Source organism: Molothrus aeneus, chromosome 20, assembly GCF_037042795.1.
Source record: "Molothrus aeneus isolate 106 chromosome 20, BPBGC_Maene_1.0, whole genome shotgun sequence".
NCBI lineage: Eukaryota > Metazoa > Chordata > Aves > Passeriformes > Icteridae > Molothrus > Molothrus aeneus.
The window spans coordinates 1,257,527-1,275,030 of NC_089665.1; the positions used below are offsets into that span (position 1 = coordinate 1,257,527).

The 17,504-nt window shown below is 49.6% G+C and overlaps 1 protein-coding gene across 1 annotated transcript in view; it reads right to left on the bottom strand.

Moving 5' to 3' along the window:
* GALNT17 (polypeptide N-acetylgalactosaminyltransferase 17) overlaps positions 1 to 17,504 on the bottom strand; it is a 252,120-nt gene that overhangs the window by 138,512 nt on the left and 96,104 nt on the right. The window contains exon 5 of the mRNA XM_066563263.1: positions 15,965 to 16,162. Within this exon, the coding sequence (XP_066419360.1) occupies positions 15,965 to 16,162 (198 nt within the window). The remainder of the gene's footprint in view (positions 1 to 15,964; positions 16,163 to 17,504) is intronic.

Here is a 17,504-nt window from a genome sequence, read left to right on the forward strand (position 1 = left end):
AAGGCATCAAGCTGCATCCCCAAACTCCTCCTCAGTGCCAGCCTTTGCTTCTGCCTCTGTTTTGGCAGCAAATGTTCTTGACACATTTCATGGTTCAACTGCAGTCCCACTCAGGACTGCCACAGCTTCAAAATCTGATGTGGCACCTTCCCTGGAGCCTGCAGCTCTCCAAGTTTTTAGTTCTGCCTGCATGGAGTTTGTACCATGAGGAATTCACAATTCCTTGGCACCCTGCCTTAGCTGACTTCCCACACCTCAAGAAAAAGTTCTGTCATTGCAATAGGAAGAAAACAGAACTTTCCCCTAAAAAAGAAGCCAGAACCATGGGGTCACGTGGCCATTAAACCCCATTTGTGGAGAATCTGGGAAACCTGTGAGCTGCTCATTCCTCCCAGGGCCTGGCAGGAGCAGCCAGAGAGGCAATCAGGGGGCACACCTGGCTGTGAGGGAGGGTTTCTCTAATTTCTCTAATGCCAGGAGAGCAGAGCTGTGCTGGAGCTGGCAGGGCTGGGGACAGCAGGGACCTGTGCCCTGCCCAGAGCCCCTGCAGGCACCAATGGAGCTGTGCCCTGCCCTGTGCCCTACCCAGTGTTCCTGCAGATACCAATGGAGCTGTGCCCTGCCCTGTGCCCTACCCAGTGCCACTGCAGGGCATCCATGGAGCTGTGCCCTGCCCTGTGCCGTGCCCAGAGCCCCTGCAGGCACCAATGGAGCTGTGCCCTGCCCTGTGCCCTACCCAGTGTTCCTGCAGGGCATCCATGGAGCTGTGCCCTGCCCAGAGCCCCTGCAGGCACCAATGGAGCTGTGCCCTGCCCTGTGCCCTGCCCTGTGGCACTGCAGGGCATCCATGGAGCTGTGCCCTGCCCAGTGCCCTGCCCAGTGCCCTGCCCTGTGCCCTGCAGGCATCAATCCCTGCTCAGCAGAGGTTAAAGCTCGTTCCATTCAGTCCCAGCAGTGACTTTGGGAAGGACTGACAGAGCAAACCCGAGCCTCCCTCTCTGCAGGCAGTGAGGAACCTCTGTGAGGGCTGCTCTGGATGTGGTGCCCCCTCCTCCCAGCACCAAACCCTCCTCCCAAGCCCAGCTCTCCCATTCAGACCAGTTTGCTGCAGCTGCAGAGCTCTGAGGTCTCATGGCAGCACACAAAAACACTGACAGATGTTCACCTAAATATTTCATGGCTTTTTCTTTCCCCCTCCCAAAATACTTTTTCCTGAAGAGAAAGCACAGAAAGGAAGGACACAGCAGGCTGGTGTCCAGCAGGGATGTCACCCTGCCAGCCAGAGCTGGGGGCTGTGCTGGGTTAACACCACACCAGACCAGGACTAATGCCCAAAGAGCTGCAAACTTAAACCAGGCCTAAAGAAGGGAGGGGATGGGCTGCAGGGCTGCTCTCCCCGGGGCAGATGAGCCCAGAGCAGACCCAGCCCCCTCACACCCCCCCAGTTTCTGTGCTCCCTGTGCCAGGCTCACAGAGCTGAGTGTGCCCAGGAATAATCACAGCAAATGCAGCAGGAGTCAGACCCAGCTCAGAACAGCCCCAGCCCGAGTGCTCATTAGCAAGGACCCGCTCGTTTTCTGAGCAGCAGAGCAGCTACAAGGCACCAGGGACGTGAGCATGGTGTTCATTAAACACCACAGGACCCACTCAGGGCCGGGAGCTGCCTGAGCTGTCACAGCACAGCCTCGGCCAGGGCTGCTCCCAGACACTGCCTCTGCCAGGCCCTCTCACCCTGCAGGCACAGGGGGTGTCTGATCTGAGAGCCCAGGAATCCTCATGAGCTGTGAGGACTCCCCCCACCTCTCCAGGTGGGTTCACAGCCCCAGGCAAAGCTGAGGGGTTCATGGTGGGGAAGGTGGGAGCAGGGATGAGGCAGCTCCTCACCAACCCTCCAGGATGAGCAGGGTGATGCTCACCTGTAAAGCTCCTACAAGTGGGATTCTGTGGCCAGCCCCAGGTACATCATTTACATCAGGTACATCCAGGCACTGACAGGATCTGGAGCCTCAAAAACCAGCAAGTAAAACATGTTCCTGGGTGAGCTCACTTCCAAGGGAGCACCAAACCTCCCCTGGCAGCAGTGCAAGCTGCCAGTACCCAAGCTGTGCTTGGCAGGAGCCCAGCAGGAACTGCCCCAAGGCCCAGTCTGGCTGAAGACAGCAGCAAATCCCAACTTTGGAGCTGTTCATCCCCAAAGGTGAGGAGGGGAAAGGGTGGGTGCCCCCACAGGTGTCAGATAGATCTTTCAGGGAGGGAGTCACAGAATGGTTTGGGTTGGGAGGAACCTGAAAGATCATCTCATTCCATCCCCTTCCACTGTCCCAGGTGGTTCCCAGCCCTGTCCAGCCTGGCCTTGGATCCAAGGGCAGCCACAGCTTCTCTGGGCACTCTGTGCCAGGGCCTGCCCACCCTCACACCCAGGAATTCCATCCCAATATCCCATCTAAAGCCACTCCCAGTTTAATATCACCTGCCTTGCCCTGTCACTCCATGTCCTTGTCCCCAGTCCCTCTCCAGTTCTCCCAGAGCCCCTTCAGGCCCTGCAAGGTCACAATTCAGTCACTCCAAAGCTTCTCCAGTCCAGGTGAGCATTCCCAGCCGTGCTAGCCTTTCCTCCCAGCAGAGCTGCTCCATCCCTCTGCTCATCCTGGAGCCTCCTCTGGGCTCCTCCAGCAGCTCCAGCTCCTGCCTGTGCTGGGCCCAGGCTGGGGCAGCTCTGCAGGTGGGGTCTCAGGGACCATCAGGACCTTGCCAGCTGCTCTCCCCCACATTTCCAAACTGCTCTGATGGAGGGAGGTGGCTGTGGCTGCCTGGGTTTGCTCACACCCTGGGCAGACACTCCAGGAGCACCAGGAGAGCATCCCAAGGTGGAACCTCAGCAGGATTTAGTTGAGACTCTCCAGGAGGAAGCAGCAGGTCTGGGCCCAGGGCAGGGAGGGAGTGGGAGTTTGTAAAACCTGGAAGGCAGAGCCAGCTGAGGATGAGAGCAGGGACCCATTTTCCCTTTAATTCAATCTAGGCCCATTTATGCATCACTGCCTGCAAAGGACAGGGAATGAAAGAGCACATGAAAGGAAATCATCGCCCTCAGCTCTGGCTCTCAAACACTCTTTAAAGTCTCTTTGATGAAGGGCTGCTCTTCTGTGTCACCCAGCTCCATTATCACTCCTTTGTTTTCAGTCCCCACCCCCAAAGTCATTAAATACTTGCTTTCTAATGAAAATTGATTGGTTTTGGCCAATAAATCACTTAAAAGCCATCTGCCAATGAAAAAAAAAAAATCCAAAGAGCCAAATTCCCCTAACTCCTCCTCGAGTATTTTTCCCCTCTCCTTTGGATTTAGAGGGAAAATATATTTGGATAATCCATCAATGGCAGCTCTCTCCTGGGAAGTGTGAACAGACCACAGCAAAGGCTCATCTTGGCTTTGACTTCCAAAATCACTTCATGGACCACTCGGAAACAATTCAGCAGCAGGGTATGAGCTCCGAATATTGGTGCTGTCCCAGATTGTTTTGTTTTCATTAATAAGATTACTGCAGTGAAAACAGGCTCTCTGAAGCTTAATTTTCCTAGCAATTGTTAAATAATTCAATACCCATCTTTTCTGTCTCTTTAATGCCTCTGAAAAATCAAAACCCTTCACAAATTAAAGGCCAAATCCTGTTTACTCTTTCCATTTCTAAAACAACTCTGACATCAATAAAGGCTGTTTTTGTGACTTGGGCTCAGATTAAAGTTCTGTCAGTGTGAGTATTTTTTATTTTTTCAACAAGCAGCATAATTTTTTTTTCTATTTTAATCAAAATAATTCTCTTATGCAAAGCTCTAAAAATACAAAAGCAAACGCTTCCAGTATGGCCAACGTGTTTTTCTTCATAAAAATGGATTACATGAACATTTTCTACCAATAAACTACAGCTCCCTTCAGGAAGGAGAATTTGCTCCCGTGCCTGTAACTCTGCTCTCCTGAAGGGACAAGCCAGAGGCTCAATGTCCCTGCTCAATTTTTAAGGCTCTTCAGGGACAAGCTGGGCTGGACTGGTGCTTGAGGGTGGACTTTAAGTTTTAACTTTAAGCAGTAACACTTGATTTGGCCAAGAATAATGGTTTTGTAGGATCATAGGATATGCTGGGCTGGAAAGGACTCACCTAAATATATAAATAGATATAAATTTAAATTTAAGTTTAAATATATAATATATAATATTAAAATAAATATATAAAAATAAATATATAAATAAATAAAATCAAGGATCCAACTCCTGGCCGTGCACTGACACCTCAACAACCCCACTCCTCCAGGCCCTTCCCCATTTCCCTGTCCCTCCTTTGGATGGTCTCCAATGACTCTGGATCTATCTTACACTGCCCCAAACTGCCCCCAGAGCAGAGCAGAGCAGAGCAGGACAATCACACCCATAAAACCTTTAAAAAGTGTCCCCTGATTCCCAGAACGATGATGGCATTTGCACCATCAGCAAAGAGCAAAGGAAGACTGCCTGCATCTATTTTCATCCAGGAATCACTGGAACAGCCAAGGAGCTCCCAAATGACTTTACTGACCCCAGACAGCCCCTTCTCAGGCAGGGAAATGTTTTGGTGACAAGAAGTGCCACCCAAGGCTGGGCAGGGCTCCAGGAGCTTCCATCTGCACCAAGCTGAAGGCTCAGCACCCAAGGGTGGATCTCCCCCATCCCAGGAAAGGCACAGGCCTCTCTGGGGCAGGTATTTAATACTGAACCCAAATCCCACTCCATGCCCTACATGTCCCACCCAAAGAGGCTCAAACTCTGCTTTTTCAAGGTCACTTGGCCAAAGCAGCCAGGCACGAGCCCATCCAGGCCCCTCTGCTGTCCCTGTGACTGCTCTGTGGTGGCTCTGATGGCAGCTCTGCCCATGGCCCTGGGGAGCTGCACAAACACAGATCCTCCACCCCAAAAGCTTTTCCCTAATTCACAGAAAGTCAATCACACAGCTTTGGGCCCTCTCCCAAACCCTGGGGCTGGGTGGGGACCTCGCCAGGTTTCAGCAAGGTTGGGATCTCCTGCTCTGGATGCAGCCAATCCCGAGGGGAACCCTCCAAGGACAGAGACCTGAAATGAGATCCAGCCCTGACATCCATGGGGAGCTTCCTCATCCCTGGGCTGCTGCCAGCCAGCTCCAGGGGCAGCAGCCTCAGGTGCACCCTCAGCACAGGCTCCCCAGGCAGGGACATCAATCTGCCCATCCTGTAAAACCTGACACCATCACAAAGTCACAGAGCCTTCTTTTACACTTGGCACTAAATTAGGTGGCATTAAAAACCAGCAGATGAAGGATTCCTCATAAAGAGGCCCAACAGCAGCAACCTGAGCTCCAACATGTCCATGGCAGCTTTCTCACACCACAGGGAATCTCTGGGAAGTTTAAGAGCTTCAAATTAGCACACCAGGGAGTGAAAGTCACTTTGTGCAGCCAGTTGAGGATCACTCCTCCCAGTACCGTTAACATAAAAATTGAGAAAGTCAATTAAAATTTTTATTATGTGGCCTCAAATCATCCCCAAAAAACCCTCAGCACTAAAAGGAAAACCCAAACTGAGAACAGTGAAGAGGTTCTTGCTGGAGTACTTTAGAAGCTGATAAAGCACTTGATGGTTTTAATTTAATCTGGAGCTGGATGACAAAGTTATTGAGGTCATGATTCTGACCTAAATCTTCCCTCTCCTACATTCTGAGCCCAAACAAGACTGACACTAATTAAACAAAAAAAAAAAAATCCCTCAGTTTCTTCTCTACAAGGCCAGGTTGAACAGGGCTTGGAGAAGCTGGGATAGTGGAAGGTGTCCTTGCCCATGGCCGGGGTGGAATGAGATGAGCTTTACGGTCCCTTCCAACCCCAATTATTCTGTGATTCTGCAATTCTTCTGTTACTTGTTTTCAGTTTTTTCAGAACCCTTCATTATCCATGCCAGCCAGGAGGGATCAAACCTTAGCTTTCAGCTTCACACCCCTGGAAGCACAGGTCTCCAGGAGCTAGGGATGGATGGGTCTGATTTCTTGAGGTGTTTGAATAACAAGATGTTTGCAGCAGCTCTTTGCAGAGGCACCAACCAAACCTTCCTTGGGGAAGAGCCACAGAATCCTTGGGGGGTTTGGGTTGGAAGGGACTTAAAATCCATCCAGTGCCACCCCTGCCCTGGCAGGGACACCTCCCACTGGCCCAGGCTGCTCCAGGCCCTGTCCAGCCTGGCCTTGGACAAATCCCTGTTGTTCCCATGCTGGACCAAGGTCTGGCCCAAAGTCCTTTGGGGCTCCATGGATTTTGGTGGAAATGATGCTGAGCCCTGACATGGAACTGCAGCCAGAGCAGGGATGGAGGAGAACCTGATTTCAAGGGAGAAGAAGCATTTGGGTGACCAACACAGAGCTTTGGTCTCCTTGATCTGATCAAGGAAGGCAGCTTCAGAGCCTGATCACCACTACCAACAATTTATCTTCCTGTTCCATTTAAATTTTATCTGTTTAAGTTTTATATGCAGCCACTGAAGAGCTCCATGAGCCTCCTGCAGCTGCTGGGACCTTCCATCCCATCCCATCCCATCCCATCCCATCCCATCCCATCCCATCCCATCCCATCCCATCCCATCCCATCCCATCCCATCCCATCCCATCCCATCCCATCCCATCCCATCCCATCCCCTCCCATCCCATTCCATCCCATCCCATCCCCTCCCATCCCATCCCACACCTGACACTAGCATCTTCTCCCACATTCCAGGTGAGGTTTCCAAAAACAAATTCCCATTTCACCACCCCACATTTGGCTCCTATGGAAATCTTCCCCTCAGCTTCCAAATGCCACAAGAATGAGAACATTTTAAACCATCTTCACACAGAATCAGGAATCTTCCTGCAGTTTGGAGATGCTAAAGCCAGAAAGAACCAATTTAAAAAATATTCATCATTTTGTACCAATACCTCAAGACTTTTTTCAAAACAAACCCACAGAAACCCAAGAAATATCCTTAGAATTCTGTCTTTTCCTCACACCTGTGTCCAACAGTTTGCACCATCCCTGAGGTGCCTCCTGCCACGCTGAGCACTCCTGTGGTGGTGAAATTATTGGTAAGAGTTTGAGCAAACCTGGGTAAATCTGTTACTGAGGGTCTGATGTGCACCTTGCTAACCCTGCCAGGGTGGGGATGTGCTGCAGGAATGTCCTGTCCCAGCCATGGGGATCCTCTCCCATCATTTTATGGCAGTGGAGGTTATTCCCAAGGGCTCTGTTCCTCTGGCTATTCCAGAGTCTGTGTGCACAGAAGTTTCAGGATGTCACAGTAGCCTAAAAGAAGTCTCAGAGGTTGGACTAAAAGAGGAAAGAAACAGCATTTATTTAATTAAAATTAAAAAAGCACTGAGTCTTTGGGCTTTGGAACACCATCATGGGATGAGGGCTGCAGGAAGCCCCACGGAAAAATCAACAGCTCGTGGTTTCTGGAATGAACAAATAAATATAATAATGATCCCACCCCAAATGAAAGCCCAGCCCCAGAGAGGGACAGCTCAGGTCACCTGAGCTCTGGGACTGAGGAACACTTTAATTAAACACAAATGCCTTGTTAGCAGCAGAACCTTCACTCCTGGGCCACATTCAGCAACCTGAACCCCTGTGTTTGTCCCAGCCCCACCCCTGCATCATTCCCACACCTCTCATGAAGTTTGCTCTTTCCTAAGAACACTGCAAGAGCAAATTCACATTTGTGAGGCTGAGGCAGCAGGTAATTGGGTGGGTTAATTAACATTATTTTCAACTTTATAAAAACCGTCAAACCTATCAGCCTTTTCATTCTTTCACAATCCATAACTCTCAAACCCCATTTCCTCCTCACAATCATCTTAATTCTAATTAAATGAGCTTTTGTCTTCCAGCAGCAGTAAAGATTAAGTGCCACATAAAACGTCTGCAGCATAGCCCTGTCCAAAATCCACTTTTACCTAAAAGCTGGTGTTGGCTTTTAAACTTCTTTTTGTTTTTGTAGGGGTGGGACTGAAGGTGTTTGAGATGGCATTTTGTGTTTAGATTTAGATGTTTATTATTTTTATTTATACTATAATTTTAGAAGCTGTGAGTTTTAAAGTATTTTATTAATAAGTTATAAAATAGCTTTGTATTTTGTATAATACTACATAAAATAGTTTTGCAAACTTATTTCTATAAGTTTTTAAAGGAAAAGCTATTTAAGAATATATAATTATATTTAATATGTATTAAATTAAATACATATAACTAATTATAATTAATTAAATATATATAATTATATTTAATTTTTTAAACTTTGTAATTAATTATGTTTTGTCGTGTAAATTTTGTTTAATTAGATAGATAGTATTATTTATGAAAAAGGTGAAGAAGGTGATGAAGGATTAAGTTTTGTTTTTGAATTTTTATTTTGTTTTACATATATATTATTATATTTTAAAACTTTAAATTTGAAGTTTTTAATTATATGATATTATATATTTTAAATTAAATTAGATAATTATAATTTTAATTTTATTATTTAATTTTAGAAGGTTTTTTTAATGGTTTTAGCTTAAATGTAGTGGGGTTTTGGGGGTTAGAATTTGTTAGTACAGAAAGTTTAAAATTTTTAGTATTTAGGGCTCTAACAAGCTGGCTCCCAGCTGCATCCATGCCTGGGAGGCTTGGGAAGAGGCTTCCTGTCACCTCTGGAGCCACCTGAGGCTCCTGCAGCCCCAACACCTTCTGGGGGCTGCTCACTGAAGGAGACATTCAAGTTTTTGTTTTAAAATTTTTCTTTTAAATATATATATTTTTTTAATTTTAAAACTTTAAATTTTAAGCTTTTTATTATATGATATTATATCTTTTAAATTAAATTATATACTTATAATTTCAGTTTTATTATTTAATTTTCTGAAGGTTTTTTAATGGTTTTTAGGTTAAATGTAGTGGGGTTTTTGGGATTAGAACTTGTTAGTACAGAAAGTTTAATATTTTTAGTATTATTATTATTATTAGTAGTAGTATTATTGGGAAGAGGCTTCTTGTCACCTCTAGAGCCACCTGAGGCTCCTCCAGCCCCAGCACCTTCTGGGGGCTGCTCACTGAGGGAGCCTTGCAGCCTCTGCCCCACTGCTCTGCACAGCCACACGTGGAAAACACAAAGAGAAAGTCAGGAAATTCAATATATTGTAAATAATCCAGTCCACCCAGGGTGGTGGTGGCATCAGCACCCCTGAGGTGCTCAGAAAAGGAGCATATGGGACATCTCCCAGCATTGGGAAGGATGAAAGTTTGACGAGAAAGTCTCACAGATATGGATGCATGGCAGAAAGATTTTTAAATGTAGAGTCTGATGAAGGAATAGAGATGGAAGCAAGTTTTGATCTAGAAGAAAAGAATTGCTGAGCCAGTCTCACTGGATAACCAAGGAGGCAAAGGGTGTGTGAGTTAGAGGGGTTTTTATGGCTTAGAGCAAAGGATAAACCCACCCCAAACAAGAAGATGTTTTTACCAAGCAGGAAGAGAGCACAGGCAAACAAGGCAGCAAATGTGGCAAGGAGAAAAAAGGTCTCAGAATTTTCCACTGCAAGAAAACTGAAGAACAACTTCTAGCTTAAACTGTAATGTACTGACTGTGAGTGATTGGAGAACAGTGACATGAATATGGTAATTACAGCACTTATGATAGGCTGTAGATAATAGTTAAGGTATAGATTGGTTCTACTGTATGAAGATGCTCAGCAAAGAAAAGTCTATAATGCAATGTAACCAAAACCAAAGGGTCTCCAGGCCTGCCTGCAGCTGGAGCTGACAGCTGTGGGCACAGCTCTGTCACCCACGACCCTGGAGTGGTGTAACACCTTGGATGGAATAAACTGCATTTTGGATACAATAAATTGCAATTTGTATATAATAAGCTGCATTTTGAAGAGCTGCCTGGAGTCCCACATCCCTCATTTCAGCTCTTACATCCCAGTGTGGGGCATGTGCTCAGGGCTGGACCTGAGGATTTTGGAGAGCTTCTGCAGCCCCAGGGGCTCTCTGAGTGCAGTGACAGCAGGACCAGGCAGCAGAGCTCAGGTATGACAATTCCTGCAGCAGAACATGTGTCCAGCCCCTTTCATTCCTCCAGCAGAACGTGTGTCCAGCCCCTTTCATTCCTCCAGCAGAACATGTGTCCAGCCCCTTTCATTCCTGCAGCAGAACATGTGTCCAGCCCATTTCATTCCTCCAGCAGAACATGTGTCCAGCCCCTTTCCCTGCTCAGCTGGGTGTCCCTCAGCCCAGGGCTGCTCAGTGTTCACTCCCTGGGTGTGTTTAACAAAGCCTGGATGTGGCACTGGGTGCCAGGGTTGAGTTGAGCTGTTGGGGCTGGGTTGGACTCTGTGATCTTCAAGGTCTCTTCCAACCCAGTGATTCTGTGGCTCCTGGATGAGACCCAGGGCAGGAGAGCATTCATTGTTTTCCTGGAGCCATCAATACCTCACAGCTGTAATTACAAATCCTGGGGCTGCCCCTGAAGCACCATCAGCACAAGGAGCCATAAATCTCCAGATCTCAGCAGCTTTTTGACCAAAGCTGGTGTGACACAACCAAACCAGGTCAGGCAGGAGGAGCTCTGGGGTTCACACCAGTGAAGCAACAAGCTCCAGACCTCAATGAACCTCAATGAACCTCATGTTCTGTCAGTGGGAAATAAATCATTGCTGAAGATGCTAAAAGCTGGATCCCACCATGGGATACCCCAGGACCAGGTCATCCATTTGCTGTTTCACAGCATCTTCAAAGAGCTCGCTTGGATTTCCCACAGGACCTTGAAAGCATCAGCTTTCTTCCATTTTTTGTAGCCTCAAAGGTTTTCTGGACCCTCAGCAAACTCTGACCAATGTCTGTCATTAATACCTGGATAAATCCTGGCTGCATCTCCACAGCAAAGCCCATCCAGGCATGGAATGCAGGCACAGATCCCCTCCTGACACAGCTCAGCACCAGGAAATGCCACCAGCTCTGCAGGAGCTCACTCTGCTGGACATCAGGATCTCTGTGATGACCATTTTAAACCTCATTTTCTGTCTGCCTCTTCTGGCAGAGCTAATTCAGACACGATCCATTACCCTGCAATCACAATTTTATCTCCTGCACAGAGGCAGGCAGGGCCTTGCAAGGAAAGCCTGGCTGTGAAACCAGGCCCAGCTAGTGCTGAGATTGGGGGATCTTTGGTGTATCAGCATTTTAAAGGTTAAGGTGACAAAAATACAACAGCTGATGGATTGCAGACCCCAGGTATTACAGCAGCATCTCTCCAAGGGATTAAGGGAGGCTATTTCTTGCAGGATATTACTGGATAAAGCAGGAGCCTGGAGCCAGTTTGAGACTGGGCCGTATTTTAGACAAATTTCATTTCAAAGAGGCCATCAGCTCTCTGCCTGGATAATCATATCTGGGAATTAGCCAGGAGAGAAATCTGCCCCAAAACATTCCCATATTCTGTCTCCAGTCCCCATTGACTGTATTTGGTCACCTCTGGGCTCACAGGGCTGGAGCAGCCCTGGTGGGCAGGGAATTCCTCCTGGGGCTGCCACAGTCCCCATGCACCAAGAGTGAACCCAAAATAGGGAATAAACTGCTTTACTTCACTCCCACCCTTTTATCCTAAAGTATCTCTTAAAAACTAATGTACTTCTGTATGCTATAATTTCCAAATTTCCTCTAATCCATGCATAATTACATGGAGCACTGCACTGCATCCCTTCCATGCAAACATTGCTACCAAGTGCAGGATTTTCAGAGCATGATGTGACAAAGAAATAACTGCAGTCATTATTTCTGCTCTGTGTGTGGGTACACAACAGGACAGCACGTGTCATTAGCTTCCTGTTGGGGACACTGCCCATTTATCTTCCTCCTGATCCTCCCCCAGGGCCTGCTGGCAATGTTATCTCAGTGCTTTGACATGAAAATGTTATTTCAGTGTTTTTGCATGTTTTTATTTAACATGGCTGGGAGGTTCCTGGGTGTCTCAGGGCTGTGTCCTTCCCCTGGCTCCCTCAAACCCCTGGGACCTCAGCACAGAATCCACATTTCAGATGCCTTTAACAAAGGTGTCTCCAGAACCCTGCTCTGATCTCTTTTTCCTGTTCCTTCCTCTCAGCAGTGCCCAGAGCTGAGGGGCAGATCCCTGGGATTGCCTGGCTGGGGATAATGGGGCATTCCCTGCTCCAGGGCATCTCCAAAAGGGATGTGAGGGGTGCACCAAGGTTGTGGGAATTTCAGATAAAAACCTCTCCCAGCTCCTCCTGCCACTGTTTGCCATCAGCTGAAATGCAGAGATGTGATGCTCAATGCCCTGCTCAGATTTTAGCACCATCCCTACATTACTTTAAGATAAAACAAGCACCAGAACTACCTAACAGGACCTGCTGGTCAGCAGGAGCCAAGTCCCAGAGCAAACCCCTCCCTTCTGCAGCAGCAGATCCACCCCAGGCAGCACCTCTGGCTCTCAGCACCACAGCAAGAGAAGAAATAGAGCTGTGAGAAGTGTCCAACATCCCTGTGAGCCCATGTACTCCTGGCTCATTGGTAACCCCTGAACTGGTTCATACTGGGGAGCCTGGGGAAACACACCCTAAAGAACCAAAATCCTCCTGGTGTAGGTCCTGACCTCCCCACTCCATCTCTTCATGAGCACCCAACCCTCCAGCTCCCCACAGGAGTTTCCTCAGCTCAGAAACTCCTCAGCTCACCACCCTCTGCCTTCTCACCTGCCCTCACATCAAACACCTTCCAAACACCAACCAAGCAAAACTCCCCTGCCTTCCAAAAACCAACCAACCAACCAAAACTCCCCTGCCTTCCAAAAACCAACCAAACCAAACCTCACCTCCCCTGCCTTCCAAAAACCAACCAAACCAAACCTCACCTCCCCTGCCTTCCAAACACCAACCAAACCTCACCTCCCCTGCCTTCCAAAAACCAACCAAACCAAACCTCACCTCCCCTGCCTTCCAAAAACCAACCAAACCTCACCTCCCCTGCCTTCCAAAAATCAACCAACCAAAACTCCCCTGCCGTCCAAAAACCAACCAACCAAACCTCACCTCCCCTGCCTTCCAAACACCAACCAAACCTCACCTCCCCTGCCTTCCAAACACCAACCAAACCAAACCTCACCTCCCCTGCCGTCCAAAAACCAACCAACCAAAACTCCCCTGCCTTCCAAAAACCAACCAAACCTCACCTCCCCTGCCTTCCAAAAACCAACCAAGCAAAACTCCCCTGCCTTCCAAAAACCAACCAAACCTCACCTCCCCTGCCTTCCAAAAACCAACCAAACCTCACCTCCCCTGCCTTCCAAAAACCAACCAACCAAACCTCACCTCCCCTGCCACCAAACACCTTCCAAAAACCAACATCAAACACCTTCCAAAAACCAACATCAAACACCTTCCAAAAACCAACATCAAACACCTTCCAAAAACCAACATCAAACACACCTCACCTCCCATCAAACACCTTCCAAAAGCCAACCAAACCTCACCTCCCCTCCCTTTCAAAAACCAACCAAGTAAACCTCACCTCCCCTGCCATCACACACCTTCCCCAAACCAAGGCTGTCCCTCCCCATGTGGCTCTGCCCCACTTGTCCTTGACCACCCCCAAAGTGCATGGCACAGACTCAGACCCCATTTTGTGAGCAGAACAGAGCAGAAGGTGTTACCAGACCTTTAAATGTCTTACTGGGGGTTCAGTTTCCTCAGACACCTCCAGTGAGAGGTGCTGAAGCTCAGCCAGCTGCCAGGGTGGTGTCACAATCACAGGGGACACTCCCTGTGCCAAAGCTTTCCTGTATCTCCCAAATGGGAGATACAAACTCTTTTATTAAAGAGTTTGTTCTTTGTGCCCTTTTATATTTCCTGGCTGAGAAAGGTTTATCCCAGCAGTGCTGATCCACTTTTATCACCCTCCAGAGGCTCCAGCAGGAGCTGCCAGCACCACTCTGCTCACACCTCACCTGCAAAGGCTCTTGGGTTCCTCAGCTTTGCCTTCTGCATGGCCCAGCCCTCCCTGAACAAATCCAGCAGCCTGAATTTGGTTAAAATAACTGTTTATTTGTCAAAGCCCTGACTCCTGTCCAGAATAAACTGACTCCAAACGAAACTAATTCCTCCATTGAGGGCTGAATGTGCTGCCCTGGACAAGGGAGCCAAAGGAGTAACAAGAAGTCTCTGTGTGAATGGGAACAGACCTAATTCCAGCTTCCAGGGATTATGTCAGTGACCAAAACAGAGTTGTTTGGGTTCAGGATTCCCACCAGGCAGGGATCTGCCCTCCTGCAGCTGCTCTGTGCCTGAGGACAAGGCTTCCCCAGACAAACCATGTCAGGATCCAGGTGGATCCCACCCACCTGGCCAGACACCACTCCTGATCAGAGCATCACTGTCATAGCTGGGGGCTGTGAAGGGAAAACCTCAGAGCTGTGCACACAGAGCAGCCCCAGCTCCCACCCACAGCCTCCCCTCCCGCTCTTGCTTTGGGCTCATCCCACCCCTGAAGCCTGGCAGGGCTGGAGCACATTTCAGAGCTGCCAACCCTTCAGCTGGAGTGTTACAACAGCCTGAGACACATTTTTCCAAAGCTTGCCCTGGGAGGAGAGGACTCTGCATTGAGGAAAACACAGTGCTGTGCTCCATGGACCCACCCTCAGCCCATCATCACATGGGAACCATCTCCTCATTCCTCCTGGTTTGCACAAACTAGACACTGGGACTGAGGCACAGCCACTTTGTCACCTGCACTTCCACACAAGCCTGAACAGATCTGCACAGCTCCTGCACCTCCCTGGTGGGTTTGTTACCAACACCCTTTCCCAAATCCCTGCACCCTTCCAAACCCTCCCTGGCCCATGTCACAGAGCAGGTGGGGGTTATGACATTGTCCCTACCTCTCCAGGGAGCTTCCTCACTTAATCTTCCTGCATTTTCATAGAACCATGGAATGCTTTGGGTGGGAAGGGACCTCAAAGCCCACCAGTGCCACCCCTGCCATGGCAGGGACACCTCCCACTGTCCCAGGCTGCTCCCAGCCCTGTCCAGCCTGGCCTTGGGCAGTGCCAGGGATCCAGGGGCAGCCCCAGCTGCTCTGGGCACCCTGTGCCAGGGCCTGCCCACCCTCACAGAGAACAATTCCTTCCAGTATCCCACCTACCCCTGCTCTGTCTGAAGCCATTCCCCTTTCCCCTTCCACTCCAGGGTGTTGTGTGTCCCTGTCCAGCTCTCCCACAGGCTCCCTCAGCAGATGGATGCCTCCCTGCCCTCCATGGTGCTGCTCATGAGTGCCCCAGCCCTGAGCAGTGAGTGCCCCCAGTTCTGCTCAGTGAATGTCCCCAGTTTTGGTCAGTGAATGTCCCCAGCCCTGCTCAGTGAATGTCCCCAGTTTTGGTCAGTGAATGTCCCCAGCCCTGGGCAGTGAGTGTCCCCAGCCCTGGGCAGTGAATGTCCCCAGCCCTGCTCATTGAGTGTCCCCAGCCCCGGGCATTGAGTGTCCCCAGCCCTGCACAGTGAGTGTCCCCAGCCCTGCACAGGGAGTGTCCCCAGCCCTGGGCAGTGAATGTCCCCAGCCCTGCTCATTGAGTGTCCCCAGCCCAGCCGGGCAGTGAATGTCCCCAGCCCTGGGCAGTGAATGTCCCCAGCCCTGGGCAGTGAGTGTCCCCAGCCCTGGGCAGTGAGTGTCCCCAGCCCAGCCGGGCAGTGAATGTCCCCAGCCCTGGGCAGTGAATGCCCCCAGCCCTGCACAGTGAGTGTCCCCAGCCCTGGGCAGTGAGTGTCCCCAGCCCTGGGCAGTGAGTGTCCCCAGCCCTGGGCAGTGAATGTCCCCAGCCCTGGGCAGTGAATGCCCCCAGCCCTGCACAGTGAGTGTCCCCAGCCCTCCTCACTGTGTGTCAGCCCAGCCGTACCTGATGGGCAGGGAGGGGTCCCCGGCGTCCCACCAGTCCTTGGGGGGGCTGATGTACATGCACCACAGCTCCCAGCTGTAGCCGTGGGCTGAGTTCTCGTAGCGCTGCACCTCGAAGTTGTCCTGCTTGATGTTGTCAATGGAGGGCAGGATCACCCTCTTCCTGTTCTCCTGGATCCGGGACAGCACCGGCTCTGCCCTGCGGGAAGGGGCAAAGCACAGACAGAGCCTCAGTTCACTGCAGCTCCACTCAGTTCCATCCCAATCTCCCATCCATCCCTGCCCCTGGCAGTGGGAGCCATTCCCTGTGTCCTGTCCCTCCATCCCTTGTCCCCAGTCCCTCTCCAGCTCTCCTGGGAGCTCCCTTTGGTGCTGGAATCCACTCAGAGCCTTCTCCTCTCCAGCTGAACAACTCCAACTCCCTCAGCTTCTCCTCACAGCACAAGTGCTCCAGCCCTTCGTGTTCCTCCTCTGGACCCACTCCAGGTCCATGTCCTCCTTGTGCTGGGTACAAACCTGGCTCACAGGCTGGAAACCTTCCCTTCTGTAAAGCAAGGCCAGGAAGGGTGGGCTTGGTTCAAACCATGCCTGAACTAGTCCAGACTTCCCCCAGATCCCCAAACCCTGGGCAGAACAGGTACATTCTGGAAAGCAGGACTGTTTGAAGGGTCTTTTTTCCTTGGGATGCAGTTTGATGACTCTGTAGCTAAAAAATTCATCTCTGGTACATGTTCAGAGCAGGGGGTGTGCTCAGCCTCACCTCTGCAGCTCCAGAGCCATCGAGGGCCCTGGATCAGTGCCCACACCAGGGGGAATTTGGGGGAACTGGCACTCCCAGTGCTCCCAGTAACAGCAGTGGGTGGGAAACTCAGGGAGAGCCAAGTCCACACTGCAGAAATGTCTCTTCTCTACCCCTAGGAAAGAGCTTCAACAGCTCGGTCGATGGGAGCTACTCAGTGAATCAGGTGTGAGGATTTAGTGACCAGAAAGAGGAATGTTCAACTGGGAATACAGATCCCAACATAACAAACAGCTCTTAAAACATCCCCTTCAGCTGCACTGTCATTAAAAAGGATTCAATAGCTGTGCACAACTCTGCCTTTAACAGCTGCAAATAGGGATTTTTGTGGCTGTTACTGTGTTCAAATTCAACACAAGTTTAGCTTCTTCCACCTCCACTTTTCTAAACATGGACCATTTACTTTTTACACTTGGTTAAAGGAAAAAAAATTCCCTTTCAGGCTCCTGTCATGACAAAGATTCAAACTTAAGCCACTTGAGCTCAAATGTTCTAAACCTCTCTGAAAAAAAATCCTTATGAAACACCTTTTGCTGCTTCTGCACCTCTGCTCTTATTCCCAGCAGCAGAGGAAACAAATCAATCCAGAGCCTCTGAGCCTTCCCCTCTGGGATCCAGCAATGGGCACAGAAGTGGGAAACCCTTTCTCCTACATTCCCTTGCTGCCTGGGCTTTTTTCAACTTGCAGGAATTAAGGGAATGGGAAATCATCCTGAAAAACATAAACAGGGAGCAGGGAAAG